Here is a 15,987-nt window from a genome sequence, read left to right on the forward strand (position 1 = left end):
AGTTCATTAATAAAAGAGAAAATGTTTGATAATATTATTTTATTATAATTAATAAATATTAAATAAAATAAGTTTTATTTTTTTGTTTTTCTAATATTATTGTAGTTCATCAATCATGTAAAAAAAATTAATTAAAAATTATAATTTTTTTCTTATAATATATACTTATACTGATTAAATTTTAACCATCAAATATACCAATGGCAAAAAGGATAATATAAGCAAGCAATTCAAGTTGCAGGCCTTTTTTCTTGAATAATATTCCAAATTCCATCTAAAATTCTCCTATGAAGTGTCACATCATCACAATTCTATTCATTTATCAAATGCTCGTATATATATATATTGGAAATGAATCATGCATGTGTCATCCTCGCCACCGCTACTTTGCTCTAAATTAATTAATAGTTTAATAACATAGATTTAGTGTACAGCTTGTGAAATGTGAATCTTCACTCCCAAATCTCAAACTTCAATTTGCTACTTATTACTTATCAGAACTGGATTTTCATGATACTTTTCGAAATTATAAGTATAACTATACTCATACTCACACAACTTTTTTAGTAATAAACCATATATATGCGTTCGTGAAAAATATATAATGGTGCAGTCTGGATACTAGTTCAAGATACACAGTATATGCCACATAAATATATGATTTATATAAAAATTTAGACAACTTTTTAGTTGTAAAGTAATTTTAAACTTTTTTTTAAAAAAGTATATAATTGATAGAGTTGGGAGTAAAACATGTGTTATTATTAGATGCTCATCATCAAGTTTCTAGGAAATTTCCTACAATGGTTTATTACCAAGAAAACTTTGGTAATAAATGAGAATAATTGTGTATGTATGTGATTCTTATCGAAAAATATTGATGGCAGCAACAGCCTTTCATTTATCCTATTCATCATAATTCTCACCCCATATGCATGATCCGAATGTGATTCTTTCTTTATTAATTTCTTTTATTGTTTTGAAAGAAAAAATTATATCAAAATTTGAAAGGGGATTGTAGCTGGCGCAAAAGCTTCAACTCCACCAAATGTGTCTGATATTCCGAATACGGTACAAAAATAAATAAACTTGTTATTGCAAAATTGTTAGCCTGTATAGGCTGTATACATGGATTCATTCATCGTTTTGAAAAAAGAATTTAATTTTGATACACTGACATTATAAAACGTTTTACATAATCGTACAATTATAATTATTTTTTAGATGATTATTTATGCGGTCAATATAAAAGATAATTATTTTTATTAATGTGACGTTACGTGATTGAATACATGTGTAAACCAGTTTTACTAAATTCTTAAAAAAAATACTCATCTTTACAAAAAAAAATTTACCTAATTTTAAATGTTCACATAGATATAAAAAATGATAATTCCAGAAAAGGCTTTTAAAAAATTGTTCTTAATTAATTTATTTTTTTTTCAATTATTTTGTTAATATCTCATGTTATTTAACAAAAATATAATTGAAAAAAACTAAAAATCATTTAAATCTCGCTCTTTAAATATATTATTATTTACTAAAGTTTTAAAAGTTAAAAATGAATAATTATTTAAAAATACAGAGTTTATTCGTTATTACCCCTCAATTATATACATAAAAGTTACATTTAAACCCAAAGATATTAAAATGAGGTTTTTCTTTAGCACTTCAATAGCATTAATAACTGATTTTAGTATATATATAGGATAACCGACTGTAATTAAAAAAAAAAATTTGAAGATAAGAAGCTTGGTAAACATAAGCTTTAGTTTGTGGATTTTGGGTGGCATTGTTTTATAGGTTGAGGCAGACAAGTCGCATCCTTTTTCCCTTTTGAGTGGCATTACTATTAATTATTTGTAATTTTCGTTGAGTATGTATCTTTCTATATTTTGATTATAATAATAGCTTTGCTAAATACGAGTAATGTTAAAAAATTAATACTATAACAATCAATTTCAGTTAATATCATAGTAAATTGTTAAATAAATTAAATGTATAAAATCTACCACTAAAAATATGAGATTTGTAAAGCTTAATTTTTAAATTTTTCTTTTAATTAAATTTTGAATGTTTTTTATTTTTATAAATTTTATATATTTTTTATATTAAATATTGCCAGTTGTGTAATATTGATTTTCACTTCAATTCTTCGACCAAAGGTCCTTTAATCTGATTCAAGATAAATTGGAAAAAATAACCACAAGATATGGAAGCAACAAGCTTTGGTAGTCATTCGAGGACAAGCATTAAAAAATTACCTTTATCAAGAAAAGATCCCTGCACTTTTTGAAAATTCAGAAAATCAATCTACTGGTGTTTAATCTTCTCAATACAAACAATAGATTTAAGATGATCAAAACCTAATTTCATGGTTGCTGTCTGAAGGTTGTAGAAGGCTTAGAGAAGGGGGGTTGAATCTATGACCTTCTTTTAAGTTAATAAAATAATCCTTTTAAAACAAACTTTCAGTCTGAATCTGTTTGAACTCAGCAGCGGAAAATTTATGAGACAATTTCATTTTGTCTCATGAATATCAGAAAACAGAACAGAGCAGGGAAGAGAGAAGCTGACAGCATCATGTATCCTAGTTCGGTTGCCTTGTGCAATGCAACCTACATTCAGTCTCTACCACAACAGTGGTGAAATTTTCACTATAGTTAAAGTATTACATACACCAATTCCACAGGATTGACACAATTCTTTCACACTCAAGTTCTAACCTAACTTAACTTGGTTATGCTAATACCTAACTCTTCACTCTTAGTGCTCACCCAACTAAGAAAGGAGTACCTCACTGGTACAGGATACAAGACACAGAATCAACCTCAAGAAATCTGAAATTACTCTAGACTTTTCATTCAAGTGTATCACTCTGTCTCTTTCCACTCTTAGGCTTTTACTTGAGCTCTCTCATTCTGCCTTTTACCTTAAGAAATTACAGAAAGATAAACATAAAAAAAAAAGATTACAATCTGTAAAACATGAAGGATATTAATGCTTCAATAGCCTCTTTGCTACGTGACGAACCAGATTTGCTTGCCTCTGATTTAGTTTCTCATTCTGGCATATTGCTCCTTTGACTAGGAAGCACTGTCCAAGTTGATGAACTTCTTCAGAGAACTCTTCTCAGAGCATAAACCTCAAAATACGGGTTCTCTCTCCTTGTCTTCTGAAGGATGAAAAATCTTCTTTTGTATCTCCTTGCATGTTTCTGAGTTGCTCTCTCCTAGGTCAACTTCTTGAGTTGTGTGCTACCAACTTACCATATCACTTTTTTCAATTAATCCCCAAATTAGAAATTTGAGTCTGATTTTTTCTCACTTGACCAAATGTCTCAGGGAAGCAAAGAGAAACAACCTTTCAATGGTAAACCAGATCTAAACCCTTGAGATACTACTTGGTCTCCAAGAAATAATTTTGGCCTTTGATTCACAGCAGTGTTTATCAGAGATCATCTTTTTCATATATCCCAAATTGAATTGGCAGAAAGTTGAAAATGAAGAGAAGAAAATAAAATACATGTAGAGAAAAATGAATCACCTTTAACTTCTAACTTATCTTGATATGGTTAGATGTGGGTGGTTAGACCTCTACCTTTCTAGCTTAATCTTTCTTTTTCTTTCTTCTTTGGTGAACATCTTAGGAACTAAGCTTTCTCTCTCTTTCTTTGAGTTATGACCGAAGAGGAAAAAGTTAAACGTTGCTTTTGGTAAAAGCAATTTGGAGCGATCAGCTTTGAGTGATCAATTCGGGTTTGGGTCAGTTATGATTCATTCAGCCCGTTTGATTTCTTTGACCCATCTGATTTTATTGATTTGATTCCTTTGGAATGTTTATTGTTTTGTAGCCCACCAACCTTGGTTTTATTTTCCATCCAATTGGGTTGCTGCTTTGTTTTTCTTTGACCTACAACACTTAATCAAATTCAATTAAAAACTAATTGGGTGTTTAACCCACTAAAAATAATGTTTGTCATTATCAAATTAATTTAGTTAATTTCTTAACTCAACACTGGTCTCTATGGATTCTGCTATCAAACCTACAATGGTTAGATGTACTTATAGCTACCAGATTTGGAATAGGATTGAGGCATATTTTGCTGAGTCTACAAAATTTCAAATCAAACAATTAAAAGCACAGCTTAAGCTTATCAAGAAACACAACCTCACTACTTTAGAATATATTTTAAAGATCAAAGTCATTGCAAAATTATTAGCAGCATTGGGAAAGCCTCTCAGACCAGAAAAATAGGTTAAAACTATTCTTGAAAGTCTAAATGAAGATTATCAAATGCTTATGACTACCATCAATTCAAAACCAGATATGTTTACCCTATGTGAAGTTAAAACTATGTGTTAACTCATGATAAAATGTTGGACAAGTATAGAAAACCAGAGAATCTAGTGATGCAAGCTAACTTCACACAAACCTTCTTTCCATCCATTATAAACTTCAATGTGGAACTGGAGGAAAAAGAGGGAGAGGAGGTGGAAGATTCACAAGAGAAGGAGGGAGTTAGTTGGCTCTTGTTTCCATTGACGCTAGTTTTTTACTAAAAAATTAGTAAGTTAGCTAGGACTTATAGATTAAGGTCAATTATGCTTGCTTGATTTACTCCTCGATGTTAGAGGTTGACGAAGCGAGATTGACTCATCATAGTTGCCATAGTTGTGATTATGACGATGATAGGATTTCTTAATTCTCATTCCCAAGTCAAGGCTCTTTTATGCATTTATAGCATTTTCACTAGTTGACCTTATTTTTCTTTTAATTGCATTAATTTCAATTTTGACAATTTCTTAGTTCTTTTACATTTTTCATTTATTACTTGCAAAACCCCTTTTTCTCACAACCAAAAGTGTGACAACCTTAATTGCATTCCTAAAGAGAACGACTCGAGATTTAATTACTTTTGATTATATTTTTATTTGGAAAATCAAATTTTGATTGGAGAAATTTAATTGCCGGATTAGACTATGATACCAACGAAGTGATTCTTATTTTGAGAAAATCCGAATCGACACGAATCCTACCTATCACTACTCTTATACTCCTTTTATCAGTACGGATTCTTTTATGCCAAGTAACACTAGCACTACCACTAATATTAATGATTGGTCTTCTCGTACTACTAGAAATGATGATATAGTTACTACTAATAATAATTTAAATCATCCTGATACTCAAACTCACCAAGATACTCTTAATACTAGAAATGATGATATAGTTACTATTAATACTGATTCTATAATACCCATATCAGATATTCACATAGAGCCTTCTTCTGTTGAGAGACAAGATAATTTTCTATCTGAGTCATAACAATCTAAACCTTCTCTAAATGTACATCTTATGGCAACCAGGTCTAAAATTGGTTCTTTTAGACCAAAAATCTTTACTGCTACGATTAATACTATCACTAATAGTTTATATTATATCTATAAAACATTAACTATTGTTCTTGGTATTTCACATTAGCATAGAGCTATGATTGAAGAGTATGATGCTCTTCTAAGAACTAAAACCTGGGATTTAGTTCCTATACCTCAAAATGTCAAAATTATTGGGTGCAAATGGGTGTACATAATCAAGAAGCTACCCGATGGATCAATTCAAAAATACAATGCTAGGTTAGTTGTACAAAAATTTCATCAACAAGAGAGTTTTGATGTTGGGTAAGTTTTTAGTCCCGTTATAAGGCCAATTACCATTAGATTAGTTTTAAGTATAGCATTATCTAGAAATTAGATCATTAGGCAATTTAATAATACTTTCTTGAATGGTGATTTACAACATACTATTTACATGTCTCAACCAATTGAATTTGAACAAAAAAGTGATACTCATGTTTGTAAATTGAACAAGTCTCTTTATGACTTAAAACAAACCCCAAGAGAATGGTTTTTAAAACTCAGTAAGACTTTGAATCTATTTGGCTTTAAAAGTGCTAATTGTGACACATCTCTCTTTATTAGAAGAAATTCAGATTCCTTAATCTACATCTTATGTTATGTTGATGATATAATTATAACTGGGAATAACTCTAATAAAATAACCTCTATGATTCAACAACTTGATCAAATATTTTCATTGAAGGATTTGGGACCATTAAGTTATTTTTTGGACAATGAAGTTCAAAACACCAAAGATGGTATCTTTCATCTGTCACAAACTAAATACATAATAGATTTGTTGTCTAAAGTTGGCATGGAAGAGGCATCTCCAATGCCAACACCAATGATTTCTTCTATGCGGCTCTTGTCTTCAGGAGCTGAAGCTTTTGAAGATCCTAAGCTATTTCGGACAGCGGTGGGTTCCTTGCAATATCTAACCATCACCCATCCAGATCTCTCTTTTGCAGTCAACAAATTAAGTCAGTTTATGCATGCACCTCTTCTTTCTTATTGGAAAGTAACAAAGAGGATATTAAAATACTTGCAAGGGACAAAGGAGTTTGGATTGACATTTCATAAATGCAATGATACAAGACTCTATGCTTTCTCAGATTTGGATTGGGTTGCTGATATTGAAAATCGAAGGTCAGTGTCTAGATTTTGTGTGTATTTTGGCACTAATTTAGTGTCTTGGTCTTGTACGAAGTAATCTACTGTTAGTAGGAGTCTAATAAAGCAAAATTCAGAAGTTTGGCATCCTGTGAAACTGAGTTAATCTGGTTTAAAATTTTTTTTTAAGAGTTAGATGTTTTCCTTCCAACTCCTCCCACTATTTACTGTGATAACCTTAGCACAGTTCTGCTTATGCACAACGCAATCTTGCATGACAAGACCAAGCATTTTCAGCTTGAAGTCCAGCTAATTCGAGACAAATTGAGGGACAACTCCCTTCATATTATGCATATTCTAGGGATTGAACAAATTGCAAACATCTTTACCAAGCCATTATTGTAACAACCGTCCTTCACCCCTTTTGGAAACAAAATTAAATTCAAAATTTGAAAATCAGTTAGGAGATCGGTTTAGAATTTTGAATTATGGATATGAATCTAATAACTGCCTTTCTTTTTTAATTTAAAATGATTTCAACCACCCTGCGACTAAAAGTATATAAATAGGGGTACACCAATAGGTAGAAGATCACCCCTCTCAAACACTATTTCTCCCCCTTCTCTCTCTATGAAAATATTCTGTGTGTAAATACAAGAGACAAGCTCATAGACAATAAAGAGGCGTTAGAAAAAGAGTAGATAATTATACTTTCTTTTACTTTTATGTTTGGCATGTATTATACTCTATTATTATTTTTTTACTATCTATGCATGTTATCATGTTTCGGTGTCTTATGGCATTAATTATCTTTTTTCTCATCTTTTATCCACATTGATCATGTTTGTCCATTATGTTATTTATGTCATCTTCATTAGTACATGTCTTCTTATAAGTTTTATTTAATTATATAATATGCCCTATTTTCATTATATGCATTTATATGATCTTTTATGTCATTATATTATTAATATTCTTTTAGGGTCGAGAGTACATACCCTTTTATAAGTTTTATTCAATTATTTAATATGCCTATTTTCATTATGTGCAATTATATGATCTTTTATGCCATTATATTATTAATATTCCTTTAGGGTCGAGAGTACGTACCATTTTATAAGTTTTATTCAATTATTTAATATGCCCTATTTCCTATACTTTAATATGATCTTTCAATTTATGCCATTCTGTTACTAATATCTCTTTAATTAGAGAGTACATGTTGCCATATAACTAGGGTCTCATTATTTCATATGTCTCTTTTATCACCATATTTGTCTATCTTCTTGCATGAGTTCTTCTTGTATGATTTTCTTGTATATGCCTAAACAACCCTATTTGTAAATTGAACTGAGAGAATGATCCTTCGGTGAGAGAAGGTGACTCCAAAGACAAGATATCGAGATGATCCCTCGGTAAGGGAGAGTGATCGATCGAGATGATCTTTCGGTAAGAGAAGGTGATCGCCAAAATGTTCGGGATAAGAACTTTCGGTAAGGAAAGGAGACTTCCATTTTTATACCTGTTTGACCTCAATACCTTCAGTAAAAACTACAAGATAAGAAAGGAGAAGTATAAAGAAAAGTTTGATTATAATTATATTTTTAAGATTTATTTTCTTAAGTTTTGGTTATGTTGATGTTTCATGAGTTATTATCCTTTCTATTTGACTTGCCTATGTCAATATTACGTGCTTTTCTTTTATGCCTATCATGTTTTACGTTTTACAAGAAATATTCATAATACATGCAATGCCATATGATTTTTAAATTTCGCATATGGGTTGGGGATAGATATGGAGGTGTTACATAGCACTCCTATTGAGATATTACATAGCACTCCTATCGAGACTTTTTAAGTTCTCATCCCTTCTTTTTTCCCATACTATCTCCAGAGGAACATGGCACAACGGATGGAGACGACGCAGCGCCCCTGAGAGTAACTTCTGAGTATGAACCCTCGAAGCATGCATGGGTAGTTACGACCACTACTACCGTGCTCCAAACTATCTACTTAGGTCGAGATTTCATAGAAAGAGATCCCTAACTGCTTGTCATAACCTTTCTAGATACGAACACTTCAACACTCAAGAAACGGTCACCCGAGGTGGTATATCTCAAATCAAATTTTGAGGCAGAAGAAGAAGAGTCTGACAGCCCTAGCCAGGAAAAGGACTGCAAGTACCTCAATTCGTGAAAGACTGAAAGGTCCTGACCAAGGATAGAATATGACACAATGACGGGAGTTTCTTCGATGAAATTAATTAGGATGCATTGGTTTCTTTTTCTTTCGTCATAATTACTTTTAAGCACTTTCTTCCTTTAGAATCGTGCTCATGAGAATTTTATTTTTACTCTATTTGCTTGAACTTCTTTGAATGTATTCAATTTTGTCTTTTCAGTGCTATTCGATTGCTACCCAAAATTTCATGCGTATTTTCCTCCTTCTTTGCATAACGATTGAGTTTATTGGTTTTCTATCAAGGGTGACACCCTATCTAAAGGCCTTCAAGGATAAGATTTTACCTAGGATGTTACAATTATTAGTTGCTGCCTTTGAGAGATTACGGGTCAAACTGCGAGTAGCTCTTCGACCATACTCCAGTTTGAGGGGGGTGTGAAGGATAACAAAGATAAAGATTGTAAATCTTTATTAGAAACAGAGTATTAGTTTGGCTAATTAGTGGTTTGTTATTAACTCCCTCTCTCTTGTACTAGTATATATATCAGTAGTTGACCTTTTAGGAAGGAGATAGCATTGTATTTATTTCATACATCTCTAGGTATTCCTAAATAAAAGAATTCCTTTTTGCTTCATTTTGCTTTCCTTTCTTTTCTCCATTTTTGATTTCTTGCTAAACTAGTTAGTGTTCCAAAACTTCTTTATGGTATCAAGAACTTAGGTCTTTCGAAGATCCATGACTTCTCCGTCAGATGATTCTACTATCTCTGCTAATAAAGATTCAAGTGTTGCAAATACAAATTCTTTTCAAATTCCACTGCAATTCTTCAACCAAAGACACTTTAATTCGATTCAAGATATGTTAGGAAAAAATAACCACAAGACATGTGAGCAACAAGCTTTAGTAGTCATTCAAGGACAAGCATTGAAAAATTACCTTTATCAAAAAAAGATTCATGTACCTTTTGAAAATTCAGAAAATCAATTTGGTGGTATTGAATCTTTTCAATACAAACAATGAATTCAAGATGATCAAAACCTAATTTCATGGTTTCTGGCCTCTATGGATTTTGCTATCAAACCTACAATAGTTAGATGTACTTATAACTACCAGATTTGGAATAGGATCGAGGCATATTTTGTTGAGTCTACAAAACTTTGAATCAACAATTAAAGGCACAACTCAAGCTTATCAAGAAACACAACCTCACTGCTTTAGAATATATTTCAAAAATCAAAGTTATTACAGATTCATTAGCAGCCTCGAAAAAGCCTCTCAAACCAGAAAAACAGGTTAAAATTATTCTTGAAGGTCTAAATGAAGATTATCAAATGCTTATGACTACCATCAATTCAAAACCAGATATGTTTACGCTATGTGAAGTTGAAACTATGTTGTTAACTCATGATGAAATGTTGGACAAGTATAGAAAATCAAAAAATTTAGTGATGCAAGCTAACCTCACACAAACCTCCTTTTCATCCATTCCAAACTTCAATAGTGGTACTGGAGGAAGAAGAGGGAGAGGAGGTGGAAGATTCACAAGAGGAGGAGGAAGAATGTTGGTGAAATATAACAACCTTCCAACTAGTTGCATGTACCATAATGAATCATTCAACTTCGTCCCAAAATTCTCAGAGAAAGAGCAGTAGAATATTACATGGGAGTGCTTGCTGGCTTGGCACTCAACATGCTAAATTCTTCTAATAGGTCTAATGTGTATTTGCAGTGGCAAATTATCAATTCTCTTGAACTATGAACAAATTTCAGTCCTATAAAATACTTCAATCTGCTTATATCCTTAATTTTAAGCTTCTCATCCAAGACCTTTTTTACATTGCTGATTTCTTTCATATCATTTCCAGAGAGAATGAGGTCACCTACATAAATTAGAATTATTGTAAATCCTTTGCCCATGATTTTAGTGAAAAGAGAGTAATCATATTTTAACTGAATAAAACCTTCTCTTTGTAGCACTCCACTCAAATTCAGATTTAACATTCTACTGTCTGACATAAAATTAAATTGGTTTTTTGTTACTTGTGTCTCTTGTCTCAACTTCTGTTCTATCACCATTTTCCCATAACTTCATGGTATGACTCATGAGTTTGATCCCTCTATAATTTTCGTAATTCTATATATCCCCTTTATTCTTGTAGATAGGTACTAAGGTGTTTTTTCTCCACTCATCTGGCATCTTCTTTGACTTTAAAATCTCATTAAAAAGTTTAGTTAACCAACTAATGTCTTTATCTCCAAGGCCTTTCCAAATTTCAATCAGAATACTATCGAGTCCTATTACCCTGTCATTTTTTAACTGTTTTAGATCTTTTTTTATCTCGAAGTCTCGAATCCTTCAATAGTATTCGAAGTTTTGATCTTCTTTTCTCGTGCATAACTAACCAAAGCTCAAAAAAATCTTCTGTCATTCATTAAATAATTTGTAGAAGTAGTTCTCTTATCTTCATTGATCTTCTCATTTTGAACTAAAATTTCTCCAACTTTATTCTTTATACACTTAACTTGATTTAAATCTCTCATTCTTTTTTTTACAATTATATACATGTAAACTAATAATATTTTTTAATATTTTTTATTTTTAAAAATATTATTTATATATTTATATATCAATATATATAATTTAATTTATTTTTAATATGTATTTTATATTTTAATAACTAATTTTAATGTATATTTAACATGTTTGTTCTAACTCATGCACAAATGCAAAATAATGTGAGAAAGAAGGAGCATAAACAAGAGCGACTGCCAAATGAAGTAAGTCTTGTGTCCGTCCGAAAAGGCTCATAAAAAGTTAGACGTGACGCGCTTTCATTTATTTCCACATATTATTATTCCATTATGATTTCTAAATAAATTATACACATATATATATATACCATCAAAAAGTAAAAAGGAAAAAAAAAGACAAAGAAAGGTATACACTATTACTATAGTCTGAAATCAATATTAGATGTTAGTGTCGGATTCTCCACGAGGCAATAAGATTGTGGGATTTCTAGCCGCCCAATCATATTGCTCTCTCCAAAATTAAAGTTGATTCCTTTGCTTCCCTCTTAAGCCATTTTCATCCAATAAATGTTTTTATGTACATATATAATAATAGTTCTACATTATAGCCATGCCTTTTTCTTTTATTTTCTCCATTGAGTATGGTTGTAGTGGCAATGACCTCACTACCCTTTTCATAGTTTCATTGATGTTAATCAATGACTTTTTATGAATTATTCAACTATGTATGTTTTTGGTGGGTGATGGGTATTGGAGAGAATGGAGGATTGTGGTGCTCACTTTCGTTTAGTAGACGAGCCTTTTAATTTCCTCCTATTTACTAATTCAAAAGGAGCTTTAATTTGTTTGTTTGTTACACCAAAATGGTAGATCATTAGCTACATATGCTTTATTGATTTTTACCATATGTCATCAAAGCAAGTGTATATGTTTAGAACTTAATGAAAAAGACATCATGTGTTGATTACATATAAGATAAGATCAGACAAGCATGCATGGTACATTAATTTACTAATAATAATACACGTTTAGTGGTATATTAAACTAAGAAAAATAATTGAGAGTTTTAAATTATGCTTTTTATTTTAAATAAAGAAGTTTAAATATTTTATCTTTTTTGACATTTTTTAAAAAATAACATATATTTAAATTTTTACTAATTAAAAAGATCAATTAAATATCTTAATTATTACTTTTAAACTAAATGACAATATTTTGACATGATTTAATTGTTTGATAGTGCTCATCTCAAGTAGCTTAGATCGAGTACAAAATTTATTTCAATTATGTTATGCCTAAAAAACATCAGTCACTAGTTATATGTGTATTTGACATCTTATAAATTTTTGTTATTATATTATTATAAATAAATATATACAAATATATAATAATTGATTTTTATGCACATAGAACATTTTAATTTTAAATTTAATTTGGTATTTGTTATATAGGTAATCTGAGATAGGTGGATTGGACCTAAAGGATTGGCCCAAATGTCAATGGAGGGTGATTTCGAACTTGTTCACGATCAGAAATTGTGTGTTTTGAAGAATAGAGGGTGATACCTGCAAAGACACTCTGATGCCTAAGTCAGTAAGGGGGTACGCAGGTTTTGAGAATATTGGAACTTAGTTTTACCTGAGTGTGTCAGTGTATTTATAGTGGTGATCCAATAACCACCGTTGGAGTAGTTCCACTTCTGAAGGTAGATAACCATCCCTTTATCTTAGGGTTGTTGAGATATTGCTTCTGGAAGTGGATGAGAGATTTTAGGAGGCAATTACTTATTTGAATAAGTGTTATCTGTCAACTCATCTCGAACCCGACCTCTTTGGGGAGGGGCTCATGTCGAACCCGACCTCTTTCATGGGAGGTCGATTAGGGGGTAAGGCCAACCTTTTGATTGGGCCTTTTTTAACTTACTTGAGACTGGACCATAGTGTTGAGTCAGGGTATGAACAGTACTCTTATCATGATTAATTATATGTATGAATGATAAATCTAATAAAATTAGAAAACAATTTTTTGGGTTATTATTGAACAGAAAAAAATTTACAAAGAAAAAATGTCAACTAATAATATTAATGATATGAGGTCTACTACACATACAAGCCTTTTTGGCTTACAAGCTATACAAGTTGCTCCAAGTCCAAGAAAAAAACACGCGCCTCTTCAACAACACGTTCACTCTTCGTCTTCTTCTTCAATCAAAACGCAAACCATCAAGAAAAAACATGCGCCCCTTCCACAACACGTTCACTCTTCCTCTTCTTCCTCAATCAAAACGCAAACCATCAAGATTCAAGGAACATTCGAAACAAACTACTACGATTCTGCAGAAACGTTCCAACTCCTCGCGAAGAGTAGAAGAAATCAAAAAGAAAAGATACAAATCTCCATAAAAAATCACTAGAAAAAAGGAAGAAACATTATTTAAGGTATTGTTTTACTGTTCTTCTAGGTTTTTCTTCTAGATTGTCTCTGCCATGTGCCTCATCCTTAACCAGCAAAACATTAAAAGATTTCAAGAAGAAATATAGTGTCTCTCCCTGTTTTGGGTGTATTTCTTAAATCTTTTGGGTGTATTTCTGTGATCCTTTGGGTGTATTTATGTAATCTTTTCTGTAACCGTTTGGGTGTATTTCTGTAATATTTTGGTGTATTTATATAATCGTTTTGGTGTATTTCTGAAGTTCTATTATCTTCAAAACGATTTAAAGCTTGATTTCAGAAACCATGAAAATCGAAAAAAATGAAGCAAAGGAGATCCAACAAATATGACAAGAAATTCGAAAAAATAAATGAAATCTTTTGAAAAATGAAAGTTATATATTTATGCATTAATTGATTTGAATTGATTTAAAATTCTGTTAAAAAGACACGTAACATAATAAGCAGCACATTTAATAAATGGGTTCGTTCAGACTTGTAAAGTTTGTAAATGCAAAACACTTGTAGGTAGAGATTACCTAATGATATATAGCAAAAAATGAAAAAATTAACACCCTAGCGTAAGCAATAGAAAAGAAAAAAAAAATATATTGAAAACCTGAAAAGGGAGATTTTTCAATCGTGGCAGTAGATAGATACTGTTATTGGTTCTTCCTTTTGGCACCCTATAAATACCCCATTTCCTTCTCACATCAATTAACCACAACCATCACCTGAACTCTCATCTCAAACCTAACTTTTCTGTTGATAATAATCACAGGTTCTATATATATCTATGTGTTTTCTTAATAAGCTTTGGGTTTTGAAATTAATATCACTAGTTAGGCTTTGTTGTTATTGTGAATTAATTAACTTTGATCATAATACTTGTTGGATGCAGATTACTAATTAAGATGATGGTGCCGGCAATGAAGAAGCAAGAAGAAGAAAGTAATAGTAAGATGTTTGTTGGAACATGCTGGAGTTCAATCTTGATGTCCAATAATAATAAGTCCATGGAAGAAGAAACATTGATGAATTCATTGAATTGCATTCCTCCTTATTACGTTGCAAAGACTAAAAAAGCCTCTCTCAGTGATAAGAGTCTCCAGATATGCACTGAAAGCCTTGGATCCGAAACCGGCTCCGATCATCTTCTCTTCTCTTCCTCTTCTTCTTATACGGTCCCTTCTCGCGTTCAGACTCAATTTCAGGCTCAAACTCAGGCTCTGCCAGAACAGCATTGTGCTAATAATCTTGTTTTCATCAACAAGTGCGCACCGCGTTCACCTCCTTCTTCTCTTCCTCCTCCGCTGCCTTCGCTTGGGACGCTGTCCCGCCGGCGTGACGGCAATGGGAGGCTGTTTCTAGAAGCTTTGCCAGCTGTTGCTGCAGCTTCTCACAAAAACATTAACAAGAACAACAATAAGCTCTGTGCTCAACGCCAAGACGGTCGTCTCGTCCTTACCTTTGCTGCTTCTAAAGAAGAAGAAGAAGAATTTGAGGAAGATGACAATGTTGTTGTTGATGAAGAAGAGGAATATGATGAAGATGATGAAGTAGAGGAAGCAAATCACGATGATGATGATGATGATGATGATGATGATGATGATGATGATGATGGTTACTTGGTTCATCATCACAATAATAATAATCCAAAGAGCATTATTAGTTGCAAGGATTCTAGAAGGTCTTTTCTACTATGGGAACCACATTGCATTGCTACTTAATTTCATGATGATTAATTAATTAATTAGCCATAATAATGTACTCTTATTTAATTTTTATTATATATATCACTCTACTTAATATCTGTCTTCTCTGTTGTCTCTACCAGCAGCTAGCTCCACTCTTTTCAGGGAGCTGCTGATTAATTAGTTCAAATAAATCAATTAACTGGACAGAGGAAGAGACAATGATACTTATTATTTGTAACATCATATATATTTCATATATGCTTATCTTCTTTTCATATTTTATTATTAACATGTTTATATTTATATTTATGTATGTGTTTGTGCATGTATACACAGGTAAATTTTGACAGTGACATCAAATTTGATAATACTTTTTAATTTTATCATATTCTTTATTTTTAAATTAAAAAAATACGACTAGTTTTAATTATATTTTTAAACATGATCAAAATTTCATACTTATCATATGATTTTAGTATCCACTACCCGTGTGTATAAAAAAAGGTCAGAAAATTAATAAAATTTTTTATTTTTTGTCAGTAATTTTAGTCATTAATTTAATTTTTTTAGTTTAATAATTTAATATGTACACTTTAAAATCTTACTAATTGACTAGTGGTTAAAAAAGTAAATTCTA

At 31.3% G+C, this 15,987-nt stretch overlaps 1 protein-coding gene across 1 annotated transcript; it reads left to right on the top strand.

Moving 5' to 3' along the window:
• The first annotated feature begins 14,375 nt into the window (after nucleotides 1-14,375).
• Nucleotides 14,376-15,627, top strand: LOC107461981 (protein FAF-like, chloroplastic). The gene is made up of 2 exons (XM_016080535.3): nucleotides 14,376-14,434; nucleotides 14,555-15,627. The coding sequence occupies exon 2, from the start codon at nucleotides 14,568-14,570 to the stop codon at nucleotides 15,381-15,383; it is 816 nt and encodes a 271-aa protein (XP_015936021.1). The 5' UTR covers nucleotides 14,376-14,434; nucleotides 14,555-14,567; the 3' UTR covers nucleotides 15,384-15,627.
• The last annotated feature ends 360 nt before the right edge of the window (nucleotides 15,628-15,987 follow it).

Source organism: Arachis duranensis, chromosome 8 (assembly GCF_000817695.3).
Source record: "Arachis duranensis cultivar V14167 chromosome 8, aradu.V14167.gnm2.J7QH, whole genome shotgun sequence".
Classification (NCBI taxonomy): domain Eukaryota; kingdom Viridiplantae; phylum Streptophyta; class Magnoliopsida; order Fabales; family Fabaceae; genus Arachis; species Arachis duranensis.

Bases quoted from the DNA above. Each gene is read 5' to 3' on its own strand.
- LOC107461981 (XM_016080535.3), top strand. From the start codon at position 14,568: ATGATGGTGCCGGCAATGAAGAAGCAAGAAGAAGAAAGTAATAGTAAG.